The sequence below is a fragment of the Bemisia tabaci genome, chromosome 1 (assembly GCF_918797505.1).
Source record: "Bemisia tabaci chromosome 1, PGI_BMITA_v3".
Lineage (NCBI taxonomy): Eukaryota > Metazoa > Arthropoda > Insecta > Hemiptera > Aleyrodidae > Bemisia > Bemisia tabaci.
In genome coordinates, this window is record NC_092793.1 from 83,121,474 (window position 1) to 83,138,271 (window position 16,798).

The window sequence follows — 16,798 nt, forward strand, 5'->3', positions numbered from 1 at the left end:
GCGGCGCGCGGGAACCTTGTATGTTCCGAGTCTCAAGGTCACCTGCGCGCCCTGGATTGCCTGCAGGTTGCAAGTTTTTGTGTTTTTATGCTTCTGTAGGTCATTTTTAATGTAAATCATTCAATGAAGATAGAATAATCGAAATTTTTTAATTTTACACAATGGGCCTTCGGCGAGGTACACCACATTAACGTCGAACAATTTTAACTGCGTTTCAAATAGCTCCCTTAAGAATAACTGAGACTTGTCTTGAAGCTCAAAGCTCGTCTGCTTCTACGAGAAACTATTTGGCTTTACCAAAAGAGTTCCGTCAAGCGCTGTAGCTTATAGCTCAAGTAAAAAAAATTTAAAATTAGGGGTACCCCAAAATTTGGCATCAATGGGTTATAATTTCTAAATGGTTCAGTTCTGTATGGAGCATTATGTATATTTGAACTGAGGGTCCATGGTTTCTTCTAAATTATAAGAGCAGAATCGTCATCGTCAGCAAATGTTTAATGAGGTATGATGGACATAATGGTTGATACTCTAAGCCCCCTCTCGCTCCTCCCGTAAAATTAAAAAATTTCGATTATTCTATCTTCATTGAATGATTTACATTAAAAATGACCTACAGAAGCATAAAAACACAAAAACTTGCAACCTGCAGGCAATCCGGGGCGCGCAGGTGACCTTGAGACTCGGAACATACAAGGTTCCCGCGCGCCGCGTCAACTTTGAAGACTCATAACTCCGCTTCTAATCGTTTCCCCAAGATGATCTTGGGCTTGTTTTAAAGCTTAAACGTTCTACTTTCATTTGAAATTGTTTTTGTCTTGATCCGTGCGAACCGAACAACCGAAAATCTGAAAAAACGAAAATTTACGAAAGGGGGACCTTGTAAAATGCCCCAAAAGTGGGTCAAATTGTAAAATTTAATTAATTTCATACATATATTCTGAAAGCTCTCATTTTTCTGGAAATTTTGACACCAAGATCATCTTTCTACGACAAACCGTTGAGAAGTTATGCTAATTTAAAGGTTTTGACTTTGACCCCCTCTCCCCCCTTTTCCCTGGGGGTTAGGCAAAAAACATGACCAGTTTTGAGTGTCTGGGAAGACCCTCTATCATCCCTGAGAAAATCGTACGATTCCGTGTTTAGGCCGATTTGGCCGTTTTGTTGTAGGGTCCTTTCAGACTGGGAAATCAGAGGCAGCAGGTGTATTCTGATTTGGAGTGCAAAGGTTCTAGACTGAGAAGTTCTCTCGTCAACCTACCTACTTTTCTTAAGGAGAAATCATAGAGTACATAGTCATAAAGTAAATGGGAGAGCTGGCGCCATGTTCTACATGACAAGTTTCGAGCCCAGTGTGCACTGAGCTCGGGCCACTTTTTCGATACACATTTGATCCAAAATGGCAGTGTGGAATTCGGGGTAGTTCCTATCTTCTTCGTTAACTTCGGATGGTCGGGTACCCATGTATCGCAAACAATCAATCATGTATCGAAAAAGTGACCCAGCGTCACACAGAAGTCTTAGAATTCGGGACCTGTAAAATGCTTAAAAGTGGCGCCAGCTCTCCAAATTACATTGCGACTCTATGTACTCTGTAGAGAAAATGCAATTTAGAGAGTAAGATCTAGCTGACATCTATTTGTACTCTCAATGATCAGGCTCCGTCAAAATTACGAGAAACTGAATAGAGTCCATTGAGTACAAGCGGGCTTCAGACCTGACAAGTTTAGGTTGGGAGGGTTAAAAACAGGCGCACGGATGAGTGGTTTCGGATGCCAACCACATAGGTTAAAGTTTGATCTTAGAGGTTACACAATGTGAAAACTCAGTAGATTCTGAATCATCCTGACTACAGTAAGATCAGTCAGTACAAATACCATGCAGTTAGAACAGAAATAAATGCAACTTCTATCACATCTGAATGCAAACCGAACATTGGAATGGATTAGAGGATTAGTGAGGTGAGGATGCTCCTTGCTACTAGGTATGCATAGAAGGGGTGGTTGATCGACCCAAGGCCTTAGGTCCTATTTCCCAGACGTCTGAATGTCTAGATAGATTTGGATCATGGAAATTGGTGAGACTTCATTATACGAACCTTGGTAAAGAAAATTTGGAAAATCTCCAGATACAGGCGTGATACGCGTGTAAACTTTTATCATCGCAGGGAACACATCTTAAAATTGATATCGACTGATTAATACTTACTGAAATTCAGAACTAGACACTTAAATTTCAAGGAAATGTGGGATTTCTTACTCGAGAAATTAATTCAATTGCCCGTTGACTTCCCGCAGCCAGCACAGCCTGCAGCCTTGGCATTGCTGCAGCTCGATGGTCGATGCACACAGTGCTGGGGTTGCACGGTTTTTGTTTCTTCGCGATCTTCTTTTATTCGATAGTGGTTTGATGTAGAGTACCTTTATGGACAGAGTGTGGCCATTTCTGTTCCGGTTTTTCATTGGTCGCGAGCGAATAGGCTGACACTAGCTGACACGCTGCCATGGACTAGAGTCCCTTTAGAGTCAAGACAATTCAGCTCATGGATGTCACAAACGGGAATAAAGATTACAGAAATTGAACGTTTTTCGTAATCTTTGATCGGCCCATTCTCAAATTCCTTTCTCCGTTCCTTCTTTCATTCCGTTTGTTCCTTGTCGAACCCGAAATTCCTCGGTCCATTCCAGATTATAATCTTTGCAATTGGTGAAAATGTAATCTTTATTCCCGTTTGTGACACTGAGAAGGCCTAAAATACGGGAACCAATCAGAAATGGATTCAAATTGTCTTGACTCTCAGTATAAAGGGACTCTACGCTGCTCCTCTTAGATGGCTGTTATCAGTTATCAGCATAGAGTACAATAGAGTCGCAAAGTACTGGATCGCCGTTAAAGTCACTTTTCGAGGCTGTTTTGTCCAGTTCTCCGGAGACTAGTGTGCGGCGACTAGCGACGACGCATACGCAGAGACTCGCGCTCAGCGCTCCCCACCTCCCCACTCCCGACTCGGCTCCGTTCGTCGGCTAGGTCCACACACATTGAACCAGCCAAGTAGGCCGGTAATAATAAGTCTGAAATTGAGTCCATATATGAATACTAGGGGGCTACGCCCCCTGGCCGCTACGCGGCCCAACCCCCTGAAGGCGCTCCGCGCCATCAATGGGCCGCTTCGCGGCCCTATTTTTACCCTCCTTTCAGTGTTAGGTTTATTTTCCCCCTAAAAAATTACGATATGATGTATACTTTACTTGTAGAATGAAATAATTTTTGGTTTTGATGAATAAAGAAAAAAATAATTTTTTGAAGTCAAAAGAAAGCGTTTTAGAATGACTGCTTGATGAAGTATTGCAGTAAAACAACGAACAATGATAATCAGGTAATAATTAAATGTATCAAAAGTCGGGAATCGAACCCACATCGTAGTCAAAGTGGACGCATTCGACGTCTTAGCCGACTCGGCCACCGCTCAGAATCTTGTGTAGATAAGTATAGAGCTGATGCGCAGGCTACACATCCACTGCGCAACCTCTTCGACCACTGCGCATCCTCCCGCGCATAGCGGTAGCAGTCCCGGAGCATTCTGTAAATTCACTCACTTTTATAACGTGATTTTAAAAAAACCTGGGTCCTATTTCCAAAATCTAATTAGAGCGGGCTCATCTAGGGCCAATTACCTGTCGATCTACGCAAAAATCATGGAAATCGGCCCGGTAGAACGCTCAAACGAACTATGACAAAAATTATAAATTTACATTGTTTAAATGGGAGAATTCGCAACTTTACCACGTAATTTAAAAAAACCTGGGCCATATTTTGAAAATCTGAAAAGAGTTGGCTTATCTAGAGACAATTGCCCGTCGATAGCCGCAAAAATCATGAAAATCGGCCCGGTAGAACGCTGGAACTAAGCGTCACCAGTTTCGCAAAATTAGGAGGTCTTGGAGCTTATAGTATAGATTATCCAGGAGTAACATACATTAATGGATTCATTATGGCTTTGGATATCTATTTTTAAAGCAAAATTTGTACAAATTAATACCGATGGAATTTAAAAAAGTCGAAAAAACACAAGCAGTCCTTGATTTCTCCATAAGCCACCGTGTTAAAAAATTCCGGTTGGTTCACACATGGTATAAGTCAGAAATTAAATCCCTGTATGAATATTATCCAGGAGTAATATACATCAATGGATTCATTATGGCTTTGACTATCTAATTATAGCAAAATTTGCACAAATTAATATCGATGGAATTAAAAAATGTCGAAAAAACACAGGCAGTCGTTGCTTTTCCCGTAAGCCGCCGTGATAAGAAATGCCGGTTGGTTCACACTTGGTATAAGTCAGAAATTAAATCCCAATATGAATATTATCCAGGAGTAATATACATCAATGGATTCATTATGGCTTTGACTACCTTTAAATAGCAAAATTTGCAAAAATTAATGCTGATTGAATTATAAAATACCTAAAAAACACAAGCAATTCTTGATTTCTCCATAAGCCGCCGTGTTACAAAATGCCGTTGGGTTCACAAATGGTTCACAATTTTCGGAGCACACGCGGCTCGGAAACGCCTGTTAATGGATTGGCTTCATCGGCGCTCCAGTACTTTGCGACTCTATTGTACTCTATGGTTATCAGCAAGCAAGATTGAGGTTATGCACTGTAGAGTCCCTTTATACCCAGAGTTAAGACAACTCACTTTTGGTTGGGCTGAAAGTGGCCTAAAAAAAAATCCAATTCTGATTGGTTCTCGCTCATGGAGGCCGAAACGAGTGCACCAAGATGGCGGTACCTCGAATGTGAACAAGAATAATGAAAATATTACCTAATTTTGGTTTATCAAGAGTAAATTGTTATTTCCATCGGTCCAAAATGAAAATAGATTAAGAAATTATTCACAAACCAATCTCATTTTCTTTTTAATTAATCAATTTGTTGATGTTGTTGTTTTTGTTTGACAGACATCGCAGGATTCCTGATCCTTATCCCTCAATATCGTTCGTTTTGGTGCACTCGTTTCGGCCTCCATGGCCAGCCAAGGCCGGCTGCCAGTCAGCTGATAATCGAGTTGTCTTAACTCTGGGTATAAAGGGACTCTAATGCACTGCACATCTTACTAGAGTCCCTTTATACCCAGAGTTAAGACAACTCGATTATCAGCTGACTGACAGCCGGCCTTGGCTGGCCATGGAGGCCGAAACGAGTGCACCCAAACGAACGATATTGAGGGATGAGGATGAGGAATCCTGCGATGTCTGTCACACAAAAACAACAACATCAACAAATTGATCAATTAAAAAGAAAATGAGATTGGTTTGTGAATAATTTCTTATTCTCTTTTCATTTTGGACCGATGGAAATGACAATTTACTCTTGATAAACCACAATTAGGTGATATTTTCATTATTCTTGTTCACATTCGAGGTACCGCCATCTTGGTGCACTCGTTTCGGCCTCCATGAGCGAGAACCAATCAGAATTGGATTTTTTTTTTAGGCCACTTTCAGCCGAACCAAAAGTGAGTTGTCTTAACTCTGGGTATAAAGGGACTCTACATCTTACATCCTCCTGTGATAAAGGTGAAAGGCGATTTAACAATAGTTTTCGTGTTTTTATCGTGTGTTATTCGTAGGTATGCTAGTTTAAATTGTTACTGCCGTATAATTGAAATTTTTGTCAAATTTAGCTTCTTATCGATGTTACGGTGAGTCGCCATCTTGTTTGTTTATTTACGGCCCTAAGAGCATCATGAAGCCTAAAAACTCGTTGACCAACCAAAAAGCGGAACAGTTTTCCTGTAGTAAAAAGATACGAATGGCCATACTCTGTCTATAAAGGTACTCTAGTTTGATGTAGTTTGATGTATCGTTTGGTTTAAAACAATAGAACATAACCTCAAACAAAAAGTTTAGGAATATCAATCGGAAAGTAAAGCAATAGATCGTTTTTGATAGTGGTTCGATGTATCGTTTGGTTCAGAACAATAGAACATAACCTCAAACGAAACTATCAGTGTTTCAGTCGGAAAAGCTGAAAATGAGAAGATTCCCAACTATTTCACCTTGCGATGCCAGCTGGTACGCATGAAAATCAAAAATTTATCAGAAAAACCCCGTTTCCTCAGATTACTCAATTGACTTTTGAAGCTATGTTTACATGATTACATGTTGAACCTATCGATATCGATCAAATCGATACAATCTCACCTATTTGAAGTATCGAAAATCCATAGCCACAGACAACGTAGTACTTTACCGGGCTGAATCTATCCGACTCGTATCCGATTGCGCATAGACCAACAGACCCGGGCCTCCCGCCTTCCGCGGAACAAAAGGGTGCCGCAAAACTAGTTCTAGCCACCGCCGCGCCGCCGCAGCGCTGCCTACCGTCAATTACATCACCCTACACCCGCTTACATTGTACCCCACAACTATTCGGATTTTCTCCGTAAATTCTCCCCTATACCTTCACCCTCCCTATTTACTTGTAAAAATACGTCAACTAGGGAGACCATAACCCGAGGAAAATCTTTTCCTAGCCGAATTACCCCCTTCAGATTCCCCTTCCCATGCACGGTACTCACCGGAATGGCCAATTTCAAAAGCCCATAAAAAAAATTTACACGTACACGATTGAGATGAGACATTTTCTAGGCACCCACTGCATCCCTAGGTATCGGAAAATGTCAAAATTTCCGTGGCGAAAATTCCCCTTTTACCAGAAAAGCCCCCATCAGATCGGCTCTTCGTTCGATGCAGTCACTCCGGATTTTCAATTTTCAAGAGCCCATAAAAAAATTGATACCTACGATTGAGATGAGACATTTTCTAGGCACCCACTGCATCCCTAGGTATCGGAAAATGTCAAAATTTCCGTGGCGAAAATTACCCTTCTACCGGAAAGACCCCCATCAGATCCTCTCATCGGCTCTTCGTTCGATGCAGTCACTCCGGATTTTCAAATTTCAAGAGCCCATAAAAAAAATTGATACCTACGATTGAGATGAGACATTTTCTAGGCACCCACTGTCTCCCTAGGTTTCGGAAAATGTCAAAATTTCCGTGGCGAAAATTACCCTTCTACCGGAAAGACCCCCATCAGATCCTCTCATCGGCTCTTCGTTCGATGCAGTCACTCCGGATTTTCAAATTTCAAGAGCCCATAAAAAAAATTGATACCTACGATTGAGATGAGACATTTTCTAGGCACCCACTGTCTCCCTAGGTATCGGAAAATGTCAAAATTTCCGTGGCAAAGATTCCCCTTCTACCGGAAAAACCCCCATCAGATCCTCTCATCGGCTCTTCGTTCGATGCAGTCACTCCGGATTTCCAAATTTCAAGAGCCCATAAAAAAAATTGATACCTACGATTGAGATGAGACATTTTCTAGGCACCCACTGTCTCCCTAGGTTTCGGAAAATGTCAAAATTTCCGTGGCGAAAATTACCCTTCTACCGGAAAGACCCCCATCAGATCCTCTCATCGGCTCTTCGTTCGATGCAGTCACTCCGGATTTTCAAATTTCAAGAGCCCATAAAAAAGATTGACACGTACGATTGAGATGAGACATTTTCTAGGCACCCACTGCATCCCTAGGTATCGGAATATGTCAAAATTTCCGTGGCGAAAATTACCCTTCTACCGGAAAGACCCCCATCAGTTCCTCTCATCGGCTCTTCGTTCGATGCAGTCACTCCGGATTTTCAAAGAGGTTGTTCCAAAAACGCCGATTTTGGCCCCCCCCTGGATTTGGCCCAAACTTTGCTCAGATGTTGTACTAAGTGTCCCCGATGCTTGGGCAAAATTTCAGCCCCCTCGGATAATTAGGGGGGAGGGGGCAGGGGGGCAAAGTTGCAATTTTTTTAAAACTTTAAAAATCGATATCTCGCGAACGCTTTGAGTGTAAGTGTTGCGGTTTGCGCTAAAAAACGTCAAAAAATATTCTCTACAAGAATATTAATGCTGTTTGCAAGGTTGCGTAATTTATCGCGGTCATAAATCGATTTTTTCGATTTTGAAGGTTCGACTTTTTTTCGTTTTTCGTCTCTCCTCTCTTTGGAATCGTTGCTACGAGAATAAAAACCTGTTGAGGTGATTCTCCATGAAATTCTGCATCTACCACATATTGTTTGATCTTGGGGAAACGATTCGTTCTTGAGTTATAGCGATTTTTCTGCGCGTTATCGGTTACGCGCGGGCGGCTTATCGGCGGCGCTCCATTCCGCGCGGGCAAAGCAGAGGTTGTTTCACCGCTAGGGCCTTATATTCATGCTGTACGCTGTAATTATCGATATTTTCTCCTCCCCCCACCCTTCCCCTGCAATACATATTTGTTTAATACTTCGTTATACAGAGTATCCCTGACCACCCGTAACAGGTCTTTTTCTCGGTTGGTTTAGGTAGTACGAAGTGGGGGGCCGCGGGATTGAATAGGGAATTGACCCCAAGGAATCCGAATTTCATGGTCCCGATGCCCCCCTAGCCACCCTCGGGGGGTAAAAGGGGGAGGCACAATGTCTCCCGACTTTGGGGATCGTGACCCCCTCTTTACCTCACAAGGGGGCATGGGGGGTTTCGGGACCGTGAAATTCGGATTCCTTGGGGTCAATTCCCTGTTCAATCCCGCGGCCCCCCACTTCGTACTACCTAAACCGACCGAGAAAAAGACCTGTTACGGGTGGTCTGGGATACCCTGTTTAACGAAGTATTAAACAAATATGTATTGCAGGGGAAGGGTGGGGGGAGGAGAAAATATCGATAATTACAGCCTACAGCATGAATATAAGGCCCTAGCGGTGAAACAACCTCTGCCTTGCCCGCGAGGGATGGAGCGCCGCCCATAAACCGCCCGCGCGTAACCGATAACGCGCAGAAAAATCGCTATAACTCACGAACGAATCGTTTCCCCAAGATCAAACAATGTGTGGTAGATGCAGAATTTCATGGAGAATCACCTCAACAGGTTTTTATTCACGTAGCAACGATTCCAAAGAGAGGAGAGACGAAAAACGAAAAAAAGTCGAACCTTCAAAATTGAAAAAATCGATTTATGACCGCGATAAATTACGCAACCTTGCAAACAGCATTAATATTCTTGTAGAGAATATTTTTTGACGTTTTTTAGCGCAAACCGCAACACTTACACTCAAAGCGTTCGCGAGATATCGATTTTTAAAGTTTTAAAAAAATTGCAACTTTGCCCCCCTGCCCCCTACCCCCTAATTATCCGAGGGGGCTGAAATTTTGCCCAAGCATCGGGGACACTTAGTACAACATCTGAGCAAAGTTTGGGCCAAATCCAGGGGGGGGCCAAAATCGGCGTTTTTGGAACAACCTCTTTCAAGAGCCCATAAAAAAAAAAATTGACAAGTACGATTGAGATGAGACATTTTCTAGGCACCCACTGCATCCGTAGGTATCGGAAAATGTAGGGGCTGATACCCCGGGTTTGGTTCCTTAGGGTTCAGGGGGCTCCTAAGTGAGTTGCGATCTTGTAAACGGCGACTCTTTCAGTTTCACTTCAGAATACGATGACCGAACCAAGGGACTTAAAATACACAATCTGATCCAGCCGCCTGCGCTCTCTTCATTTAAAGGAAGAAAGAGCCGATCTGGTGGGGGCTTTTCCGGTAGAAGGGGAATTTTCTCCACGGAAATTTTGACATTTTCCGATACCTAGGGATGCAGTGGGTGCCTCAAAAATGTCTCATCTCAATCGTACGTGTCAATTTTTTTTATGGGCTCTTGAAATTTGAAAATCCGGAGTGACTGCATCGAACGAAGAGCCGATGAGAGGATCTGATGGGGGTTTTTCCGGTAGAAGGGTAATTTTCGCCACGGAAATTTTGACATTTTCCGATACCTAGGGAGACAGTGGGTGCCTAGGATATTCTCATCTCAATCGTAGGTGTCAATTTTTTTTTTGGGCTCTTGAAAATTGAAAATCCGGTGTGACTGCATCGAATGAAGAGCCGATCTGATGGGGGCTTTTCCGATAAAAGGGGAATTTTCGCCACGGAAATTTTGACATTTTCCGATACCTACTGATGCAGTGGGTGCCTAGAAAATGTCTCATCTCAATCGTACGTGTAAATTTTTTTTATGGGCTTTTGAAATTGGCCATTCCGGTGAGTACCATGCATGGGAAGGGGAATCTGAAGGGGGTAATTCGGCTAGGAAAAGATTTTTTCCGGGTTATGGTCCCCCTAGTTGACGTATTTTTACAAGGAAATAGGGAGGGTGAAGGTATAGGGGAGAATTTACGGAGAAAAGCCGAATAGTTGTGGGGTACAATGTAAGCGGGTGTAGGGTGATGTAATTGACGGTAGGCAGCGCTGCGGCGGCGCGGCGGTGGCTCGAACTAGTTTTGCGGCACCCTTTTGTTCCGCGGAAGGCGGGAGGCCCGGGTGTGTTGGTCTATGCGCAATCGGATACGCTGGTACGTACTCTACCAGGGACGAGTTCTATAGGACGCCGTTCTGTTGTGAGCGGGTGATTGCAGCGCATTCTCGCGTAGGATCCTAGTCAACTCAGAGGATCCTTCCCCCCGAACCTCGACTCATCCATCGCCAGAGACAAGAGACCCTCCACTGGCCTCCTAGCGACAGGTGGAAGCTTTTACTTTCGGGGTTTCAACAATTCCTTATGGACAATTATGAGCGAGCAACAGTCATCACCCTATTTTCGGCTGTTGACTTACCTACATGGTCGATGATGAGCTTCGGATGACGTCATAAGCCAAACAACTTTCCCAAACGTCGGCCATTTTCGGCTTGTTTGCGAAACGAAACTGCCAACACGTTTTTGAACATCAACCATGTAGGTAAGTCAACAGTAGAATGCTGAAGTCCCGAAAGTAAAAGCTTCCACCATAGCCAAGTTACTAGTGGAGGGTCTCTTGTCTCTGTCCATCGCCCGCTCCAAAAGTGAGGTTAAGCCGGAGATTGAAAAATAACACACAAGGCGGCTGAATTCTTGAAAAATAAGTATATTTTTGGCGTTTTTCGACCCCTTTCGTTTGGGCCGGACTCCCCGCGCACTACAATATGGTGAAAAATTCGATTTTTTGCAGTTGTACGCGATCCTACGGATTTTAATGAAGTCCAGCTAGAGTACCTGTATAGGGAGAGTAGCGACAGATCGGTTCATGGAGGGCTTAGGGCCCAAAAGTGCAGCCACCCTTCTGAGCAACTTCTAACACACAAAATTTCACTGCCAGCCTACAGATTTCAATTCTAACCAAGATGGCTAAGAATGTACATAAATGAGCGTTCTTTCGCAAAAATAAGTAAATTTATGCAAAAAGTAAGCCAAATACATGCTTTCTAAACGACGGTTCGTAACAATTGTATTTGTAAATCGCTCTGGACATTCGAAATTCATAGGTTGGCTGCCCTTTTGGGCCCTAACTTTATTCGCGGAGGCATCGGTGAAGGCCTGATGGACTTTCGGAGTTTCAGATCTGTCGCTACTCTCCCTATACAGGTACTCTAAGTCCAGCAACTGATAACAGCAGTGAGTTGCGAGGATCCTACGCGAGATAGTAGCACTAGTACCTGCTCACGAATTTTTACATTGACTCTTACGGGAGTCCAGGGCAGGGTCCTATAGAACTGGTCCCTGACTCTACATCGTACTCTAGTCTGTTAGCAAGGTAGATAACATTAATAATCTATTCAGATTTAACCGTGCACGAATCATTCTGCTCTGTCTTCAACTGTTTTAAGTGTTGTTTTTCTTATTTTATCGCTCTCGAATACCTATCAATGATGAGAAGAGGAGGTAGATTCCGAGCCGCCCTCAGGCAGAACAAACATGTAAATGACATTATTTCTCAAAACAGGGCCAGAGTTAAACATGAGGGTGATCATACACTGTTCGGTGAGTCTTCGAAGTTCATGTCGTGTATACTCTGTGCAAGCAGGTTTGAAGCATCAGGTTTTTCAGGTCTTGAGATTTTAGAGTTTTTTCAACCACTTTTAGGTGTGGTGCAGTGGTTGTAGTGCTGGCTTTATGATCAGAAGACCTCAGGTTCAAGGGCCTCGGGGGCTGGGTGGCTGATGTCGGATGATCTTAAACAACGGTTTCCATGGCTGGTTGTACAACAGAGATTGAGGGGGGATAGGGTAACTCAACCTGGAGAAAGCCATTGACTTATAACACAATCTAGACTGTGCGCCAGGCCCGACCTTAGGCGAGAGGGGTAAGACAGCTAGAGGTGTCGTCAGATAAGTTGACCTTTGTTTACTTTCGGTTTGCAATTGCAGATGACAAATTTCGGCCTCTGCACAAAACGGCGTTTGTTACCATCCATCTTGAAAACATCTGACATCTGGCACTCAAGACTGATGGCAGCATAGCTGGACCAGGGACGAAGGAATGGCTGGATGATACCAGTTGCAATCCTGGTTACCTATCGTCTCGCCAAAATCCTAACATGCGGTCTAGATTGTATTATATATTTTCGGGAAAAGCGCAGGATTACTATAGAAGTGGTACTAGGGATGTCGATACTCAGGGAAGTATCGATACCGGTATCGAGCATCGAGCTGAAGTATTGATACTTATGAGGTATCGATACCATCGATACTATTTCTGTATTATGCTGTGATTCTGAGTGTGCGTATGTCTGTCGGCTGTTAAATTCCGCCAGATTTACGCCTCTCTCGAAAAAGCCCTGTTCGCGTCTTTAGTCAACTATTTTGAGCCCTTAACTACAGTTATCGAACTGAGCTTTTAACATTTTTATTGAAGTATTATCATCTTGAGAAACTTGATTACTCTGTCGTTTGTCACAGTGTATCATGAAGGTGAAATAGTGGGGAGAGAATTTTTTAAAAAAGAAAAAGAGGCCTTCTTCATGGCCAAATCAGATTAAGTGTCGATACTGGGGTCTTGGCATCGATACTGCATGGTATCGATATCGTGGAGTATCGATGCCGAGTATCGTTAAGTATCGATCGAAAGTATCGATACTTTGCAAGTATCGGATAAGTATCGACATCCCTAAGTGGTACTTGAAGTATAAGCACAATTCTCTATCGCCTTGATATTTGGGTCTGAAAAGCAACTGTCAAATCCTCATGTTAAGTAAAGTTAATTAGGGTTAATACATAAGATTGTAGTCCCCTATTTTGATAAATATATAAAATAAAAAATATACAAAATCACCTTATGAAAGAATGCTTTGCGATAATTAAGGGACCAGGTAGACTGTGATGTAGCATGTATATTGCACCTTTCAAAACCGGCTTCAATCCTTTTTTCCGAAAAATAAAGAGGGAGTTCACCCAGAAGTTGATTGCAATGAGTAGGTCGATTCTTGAAGACTCTAACACTATACTCGTGATGTTAACTTCAGTCAGAACTTAGAAATCAAAGAGCTAAGTAAGGATTAAATGATGCAGCAGGGCAAGAGCAAATGAAAATGTTAAAGACTTCATCCTAAAGATCACTTAATATGCAACTTTTCTGGTAGGTATCCCTTATTTCGTTTGGATCACCATAAATTTTAAATATTTAATGCATGGACCTGACATTCTCATAACGGTCATAAAGAGGTTTGATAGTTAAGAAGAGGGAGACAGTGACTTATTTATCTTCTAAACTATGCTGGAAATATCAGCAATTCCAAGTGCGCTTTCGGCTGCATTATTCATAAGTAAGTTTAAAGAAAACAGGTTCAGGTGTCAATCATGGTTGAGATTTCTCGTTTATGATTCTTTCTAATTTTGATGGAACCAATGTAAAATTTGGTCAGAAACCTCAACTTTCAAGATCATGGGGCCCCAATTTACCCCCAAAGATGGCCAGAGGTTTCCCAACTAATTTTGGATTCTTCCGGATTGATTATGATATCTTATGAATCAATTCATCATTAAAGAATATTAAACTCGTGCAAACCCAAATAACCAAGAAAAAAATTCTGTTATAGTTACTTAACCCTCTAATCTCCAGCCTCAAATTTTACCCTTGATCCGCATGAATTATGATTTATGATTATTTTCCTGCTTCTTAGCCTATTCAGAGGAAGCACATTCATCTCAAACGGACGCATACCAGATAGCCTCCCTTGGAACTGGTCCCTCTCAACCTACTGATCAAAATAGGAAAAGTAAAATCAAACCTCCCTCTGGACTAAGGGGGAAAGAACTCGGTAAGTTAACAAATCTTTTAGTTGTCATATCAACGTTAGCACTTAAATAGTTAAATTAATTTGAACAGAATTTGCGAAAGTTATTTTGAAAGAAAACCTCTAATATTCCTTCCTTTACTGTGAGCCTCGGCTAAACTGAGTTGCATTTCCTCTTTTGCAGTAATATAATTGTCTGAAGCAGAAAAAAGAGCCTTAGCATTAAGTTATTAAGAAAGTTCTCTTAATTAAATAATTCTAGAAGTTTTAGGGATTAACAAATTTCATTCTGGAAGAACGAATATTGATATATGGATAGCGTGTAGCTGAAAGGAACTAGGTGAGCCACATCAGCCATTGCCAAATTTAAGGGGCCGTTCAAGTATTATGGAAGGCATTTTTGCCAACTTTTTGACCCCCCTCCCTCCCTGTGAGGTATTTGTAAGAAATCTCTGACCCCCCTCCCCTTTTAAATTTCGTAAGATTGGCCGGGAACCCCCCCCCCCTCATTTTTTCAGATAAAAGTGGAGAAAGCCTGGTCAAAGAGCTAGAATAAATTTAGGGCTTTTGTAAAGGTATTTTGATGAAAGAGCCATGCACAAAGTGGCCCATTTTTGGGCCCTCGAAATTGGGGTCGAAGTGAGGTTTTTTTTCATCCATAGGGTGACCCTTTACACATACTAAAATTTCAGATTGAGTATACGCACCGTTTTCGAGTTATGGGGGGGCAAAGTCCCCGATTTTCACCCATTTTTGCAGGTGTTTTAATGTCGAACTCCGGCTGTTACGAGGTACCAGATCTAGATATTGAAGCGCGGTTTGCGGTGATTTGTTCTGCTATTCCTGTAGTATTTTTCCACATCTTTCACAAAGCCCCAAATGGTTTTTCGGGGGGCGGGGAGGGGGGCTTTATTCATACTATCATGACAGTTAGCGCAACTTACTGACTTTACTTTGTTCTCTTCTCTCCACGCCGAGGTCACGATGGTATTTTCCGTTGGGGATTTTTCTTCTTCTTCACATTTTACCATTTTTCATGTCCTCCCCCTCTTTTCCCTTTTTTACTTCCTCCCCCGCAATCCAAACACTTCCTCTCAAGTGCTTCTTCCTGTAAGGCAGATACGACGGGGTCATAAATGGGGGATTCTTTTCCTTTCATTACGATTGATAAACTTTGACCCAACTTACTTCTCCCTTACAGGGCCCTCCTTACCCCTGTATTATCCCCCCCCCCCCCCTGCCCGCTCCACTTTACTTGAAGTATTTTCCTCCCTCCGCAGCAGAAATGACGATTTTTCCTGTGAAGAATTGTTTCTTATTCATATTTTTCACGTTTCTCTTTCCACTTCTATGTTTGATTTATTCTTTCCAAGGTGCATTCTCTTCCACTTTCTCTTCGCATGACCATATTACTCCCACAAAAAAGGAGTAAAAAGTAGAAGAAAAGTGAAAAGTAAAGAGAACAAGGCAAAAGAGGGACAAACAAGAGGGGAAGGGGAAGAGGAAGAAGAGGGGAAATAATGGAGAAGAGTAGGAGGGTGGCTCCCATGTATTCAGTATTTCAGTACCTGAACATAAGTAAAACATTATTTGCGAGAAACATTGTCATTTCTGCTGCGGAGGGAGCAATATACTTCGGAGCAGAGCGCGGCGTGGAGCAGGCAGGGGGGAGGGGATAATACAGGGGTAAGGAGGGCCCTGTAAGGGAGAAGTAAGTTGGGTCAAAGTTTATCAATCGTAATGAAAGGAAAAGAATCCCCCATTTATGACCCCGTCGTATCTGCCTTACAGGAAGAAGCACTTGAGAGGAAGTGTTTGGATTGCGGGGGAGGAAGTAAAAAAGGGAAAAAGGGGGAGGACATGAAAAATGGTAAAATGTGAAGAAGAAGAAAAATCCCCAACGGAAAATACCATCGTGACCTCGGCGTGGAGAGAAGAGAACAAAGTAAAGTCAGTAAGTTGCGCTAACTGTCATGATAGTATGAATAAAGCCCCCCTCCCCGCCCCCCGAAAAACCATTTGGGGCTTTGTGAAAGATGTGGAAAAATACTACAGGAATAGCAGAACAAATCACCGCAAACCGCGCTTCAATATCTAGATCTGGTACCTCGTAACAGCCGGAGTTCGACATTAAAACACCTGCAAAAATGGGTGAAAATCGGGGACTTTGCCCCCCCATAACTCGAAAACGGTGCGTATACTCAATCTGAAATTTTAGTATGTGTAAAGGGTCACCCTATGGATGAAAAAAAACCTCACTTCGACCCCAATTTCGAGGGCCCAAAAATGGGCCGTTTTTGGCCCTTTTTGTGCATGGCTCTTTGGCAGAGAAAAGAAGCATTTTATTGAAAAATTGTCTAGAAATGCGTGCGCTATCGGTACGTGGTGCCAGCACGGCGGGACGGTGGCAAAATTTTGTGGCACCAACAAGTCTTGTTTTGAAAAGGCAGGGTTTTACAGCTCATAACACTGATAAAGTTTTTTTATTTTTTACACAAGTAGCCTTTTTTTTAAAGCCTATGTAAGACTTGTCTTGGTCCCCCTCCCCTTTCTAAAAGCTTCAAGAGACAAGTTTAGACCCCCCCCCCCCCCTCGGGGTGCATTATGCAGTACTCGAATAGCCTCAACGGGCAAAGTCACTTTTTACAAGAGTGCGGTTGTGTG

General features: G+C 42.7%; 2 protein-coding genes across 10 annotated transcripts in view; one reads left to right on the forward strand and one right to left on the reverse strand.

The window, feature by feature from the left end:
* The window catches only part of Set2 (SET domain containing 2), a 106,499-nt gene extending 104,089 nt beyond the window's left edge, over window positions 1-2,410 (reverse strand). For 5 of the 9 annotated variants that reach the window (XM_019061392.2, XM_019061388.2, XM_072306306.1 and 2 more), the window contains exon 1: window positions 2,096-2,372. The gene's annotated coding sequence lies outside the window, so the exon portion shown is untranslated. Of the gene's footprint in view, window positions 1-2,095 lie in introns of all 9 variants that reach the window. The other 4 variants (XM_019061393.2, XM_019061391.2, XM_072306309.1 and 1 more) reach the window with 2 other exon arrangements.
* A 9,252-nt stretch (window positions 2,411-11,662) lies between these two features.
* LOC109043973 (ATP-dependent DNA/RNA helicase DHX36) overlaps window positions 11,663-16,798 on the forward strand; it is a 122,020-nt gene continuing 116,884 nt past the window's right edge. Inside the window, exons 1-2 of the mRNA XM_072306310.1 lie at window positions 11,663-11,883; window positions 14,021-14,158. Of these exons, the coding sequence (XP_072162411.1) occupies window positions 11,769-11,883; window positions 14,021-14,158 (253 nt within the window). The 5' untranslated portion in view covers window positions 11,663-11,768. The remainder of the gene's footprint in view (window positions 11,884-14,020; window positions 14,159-16,798) is intronic.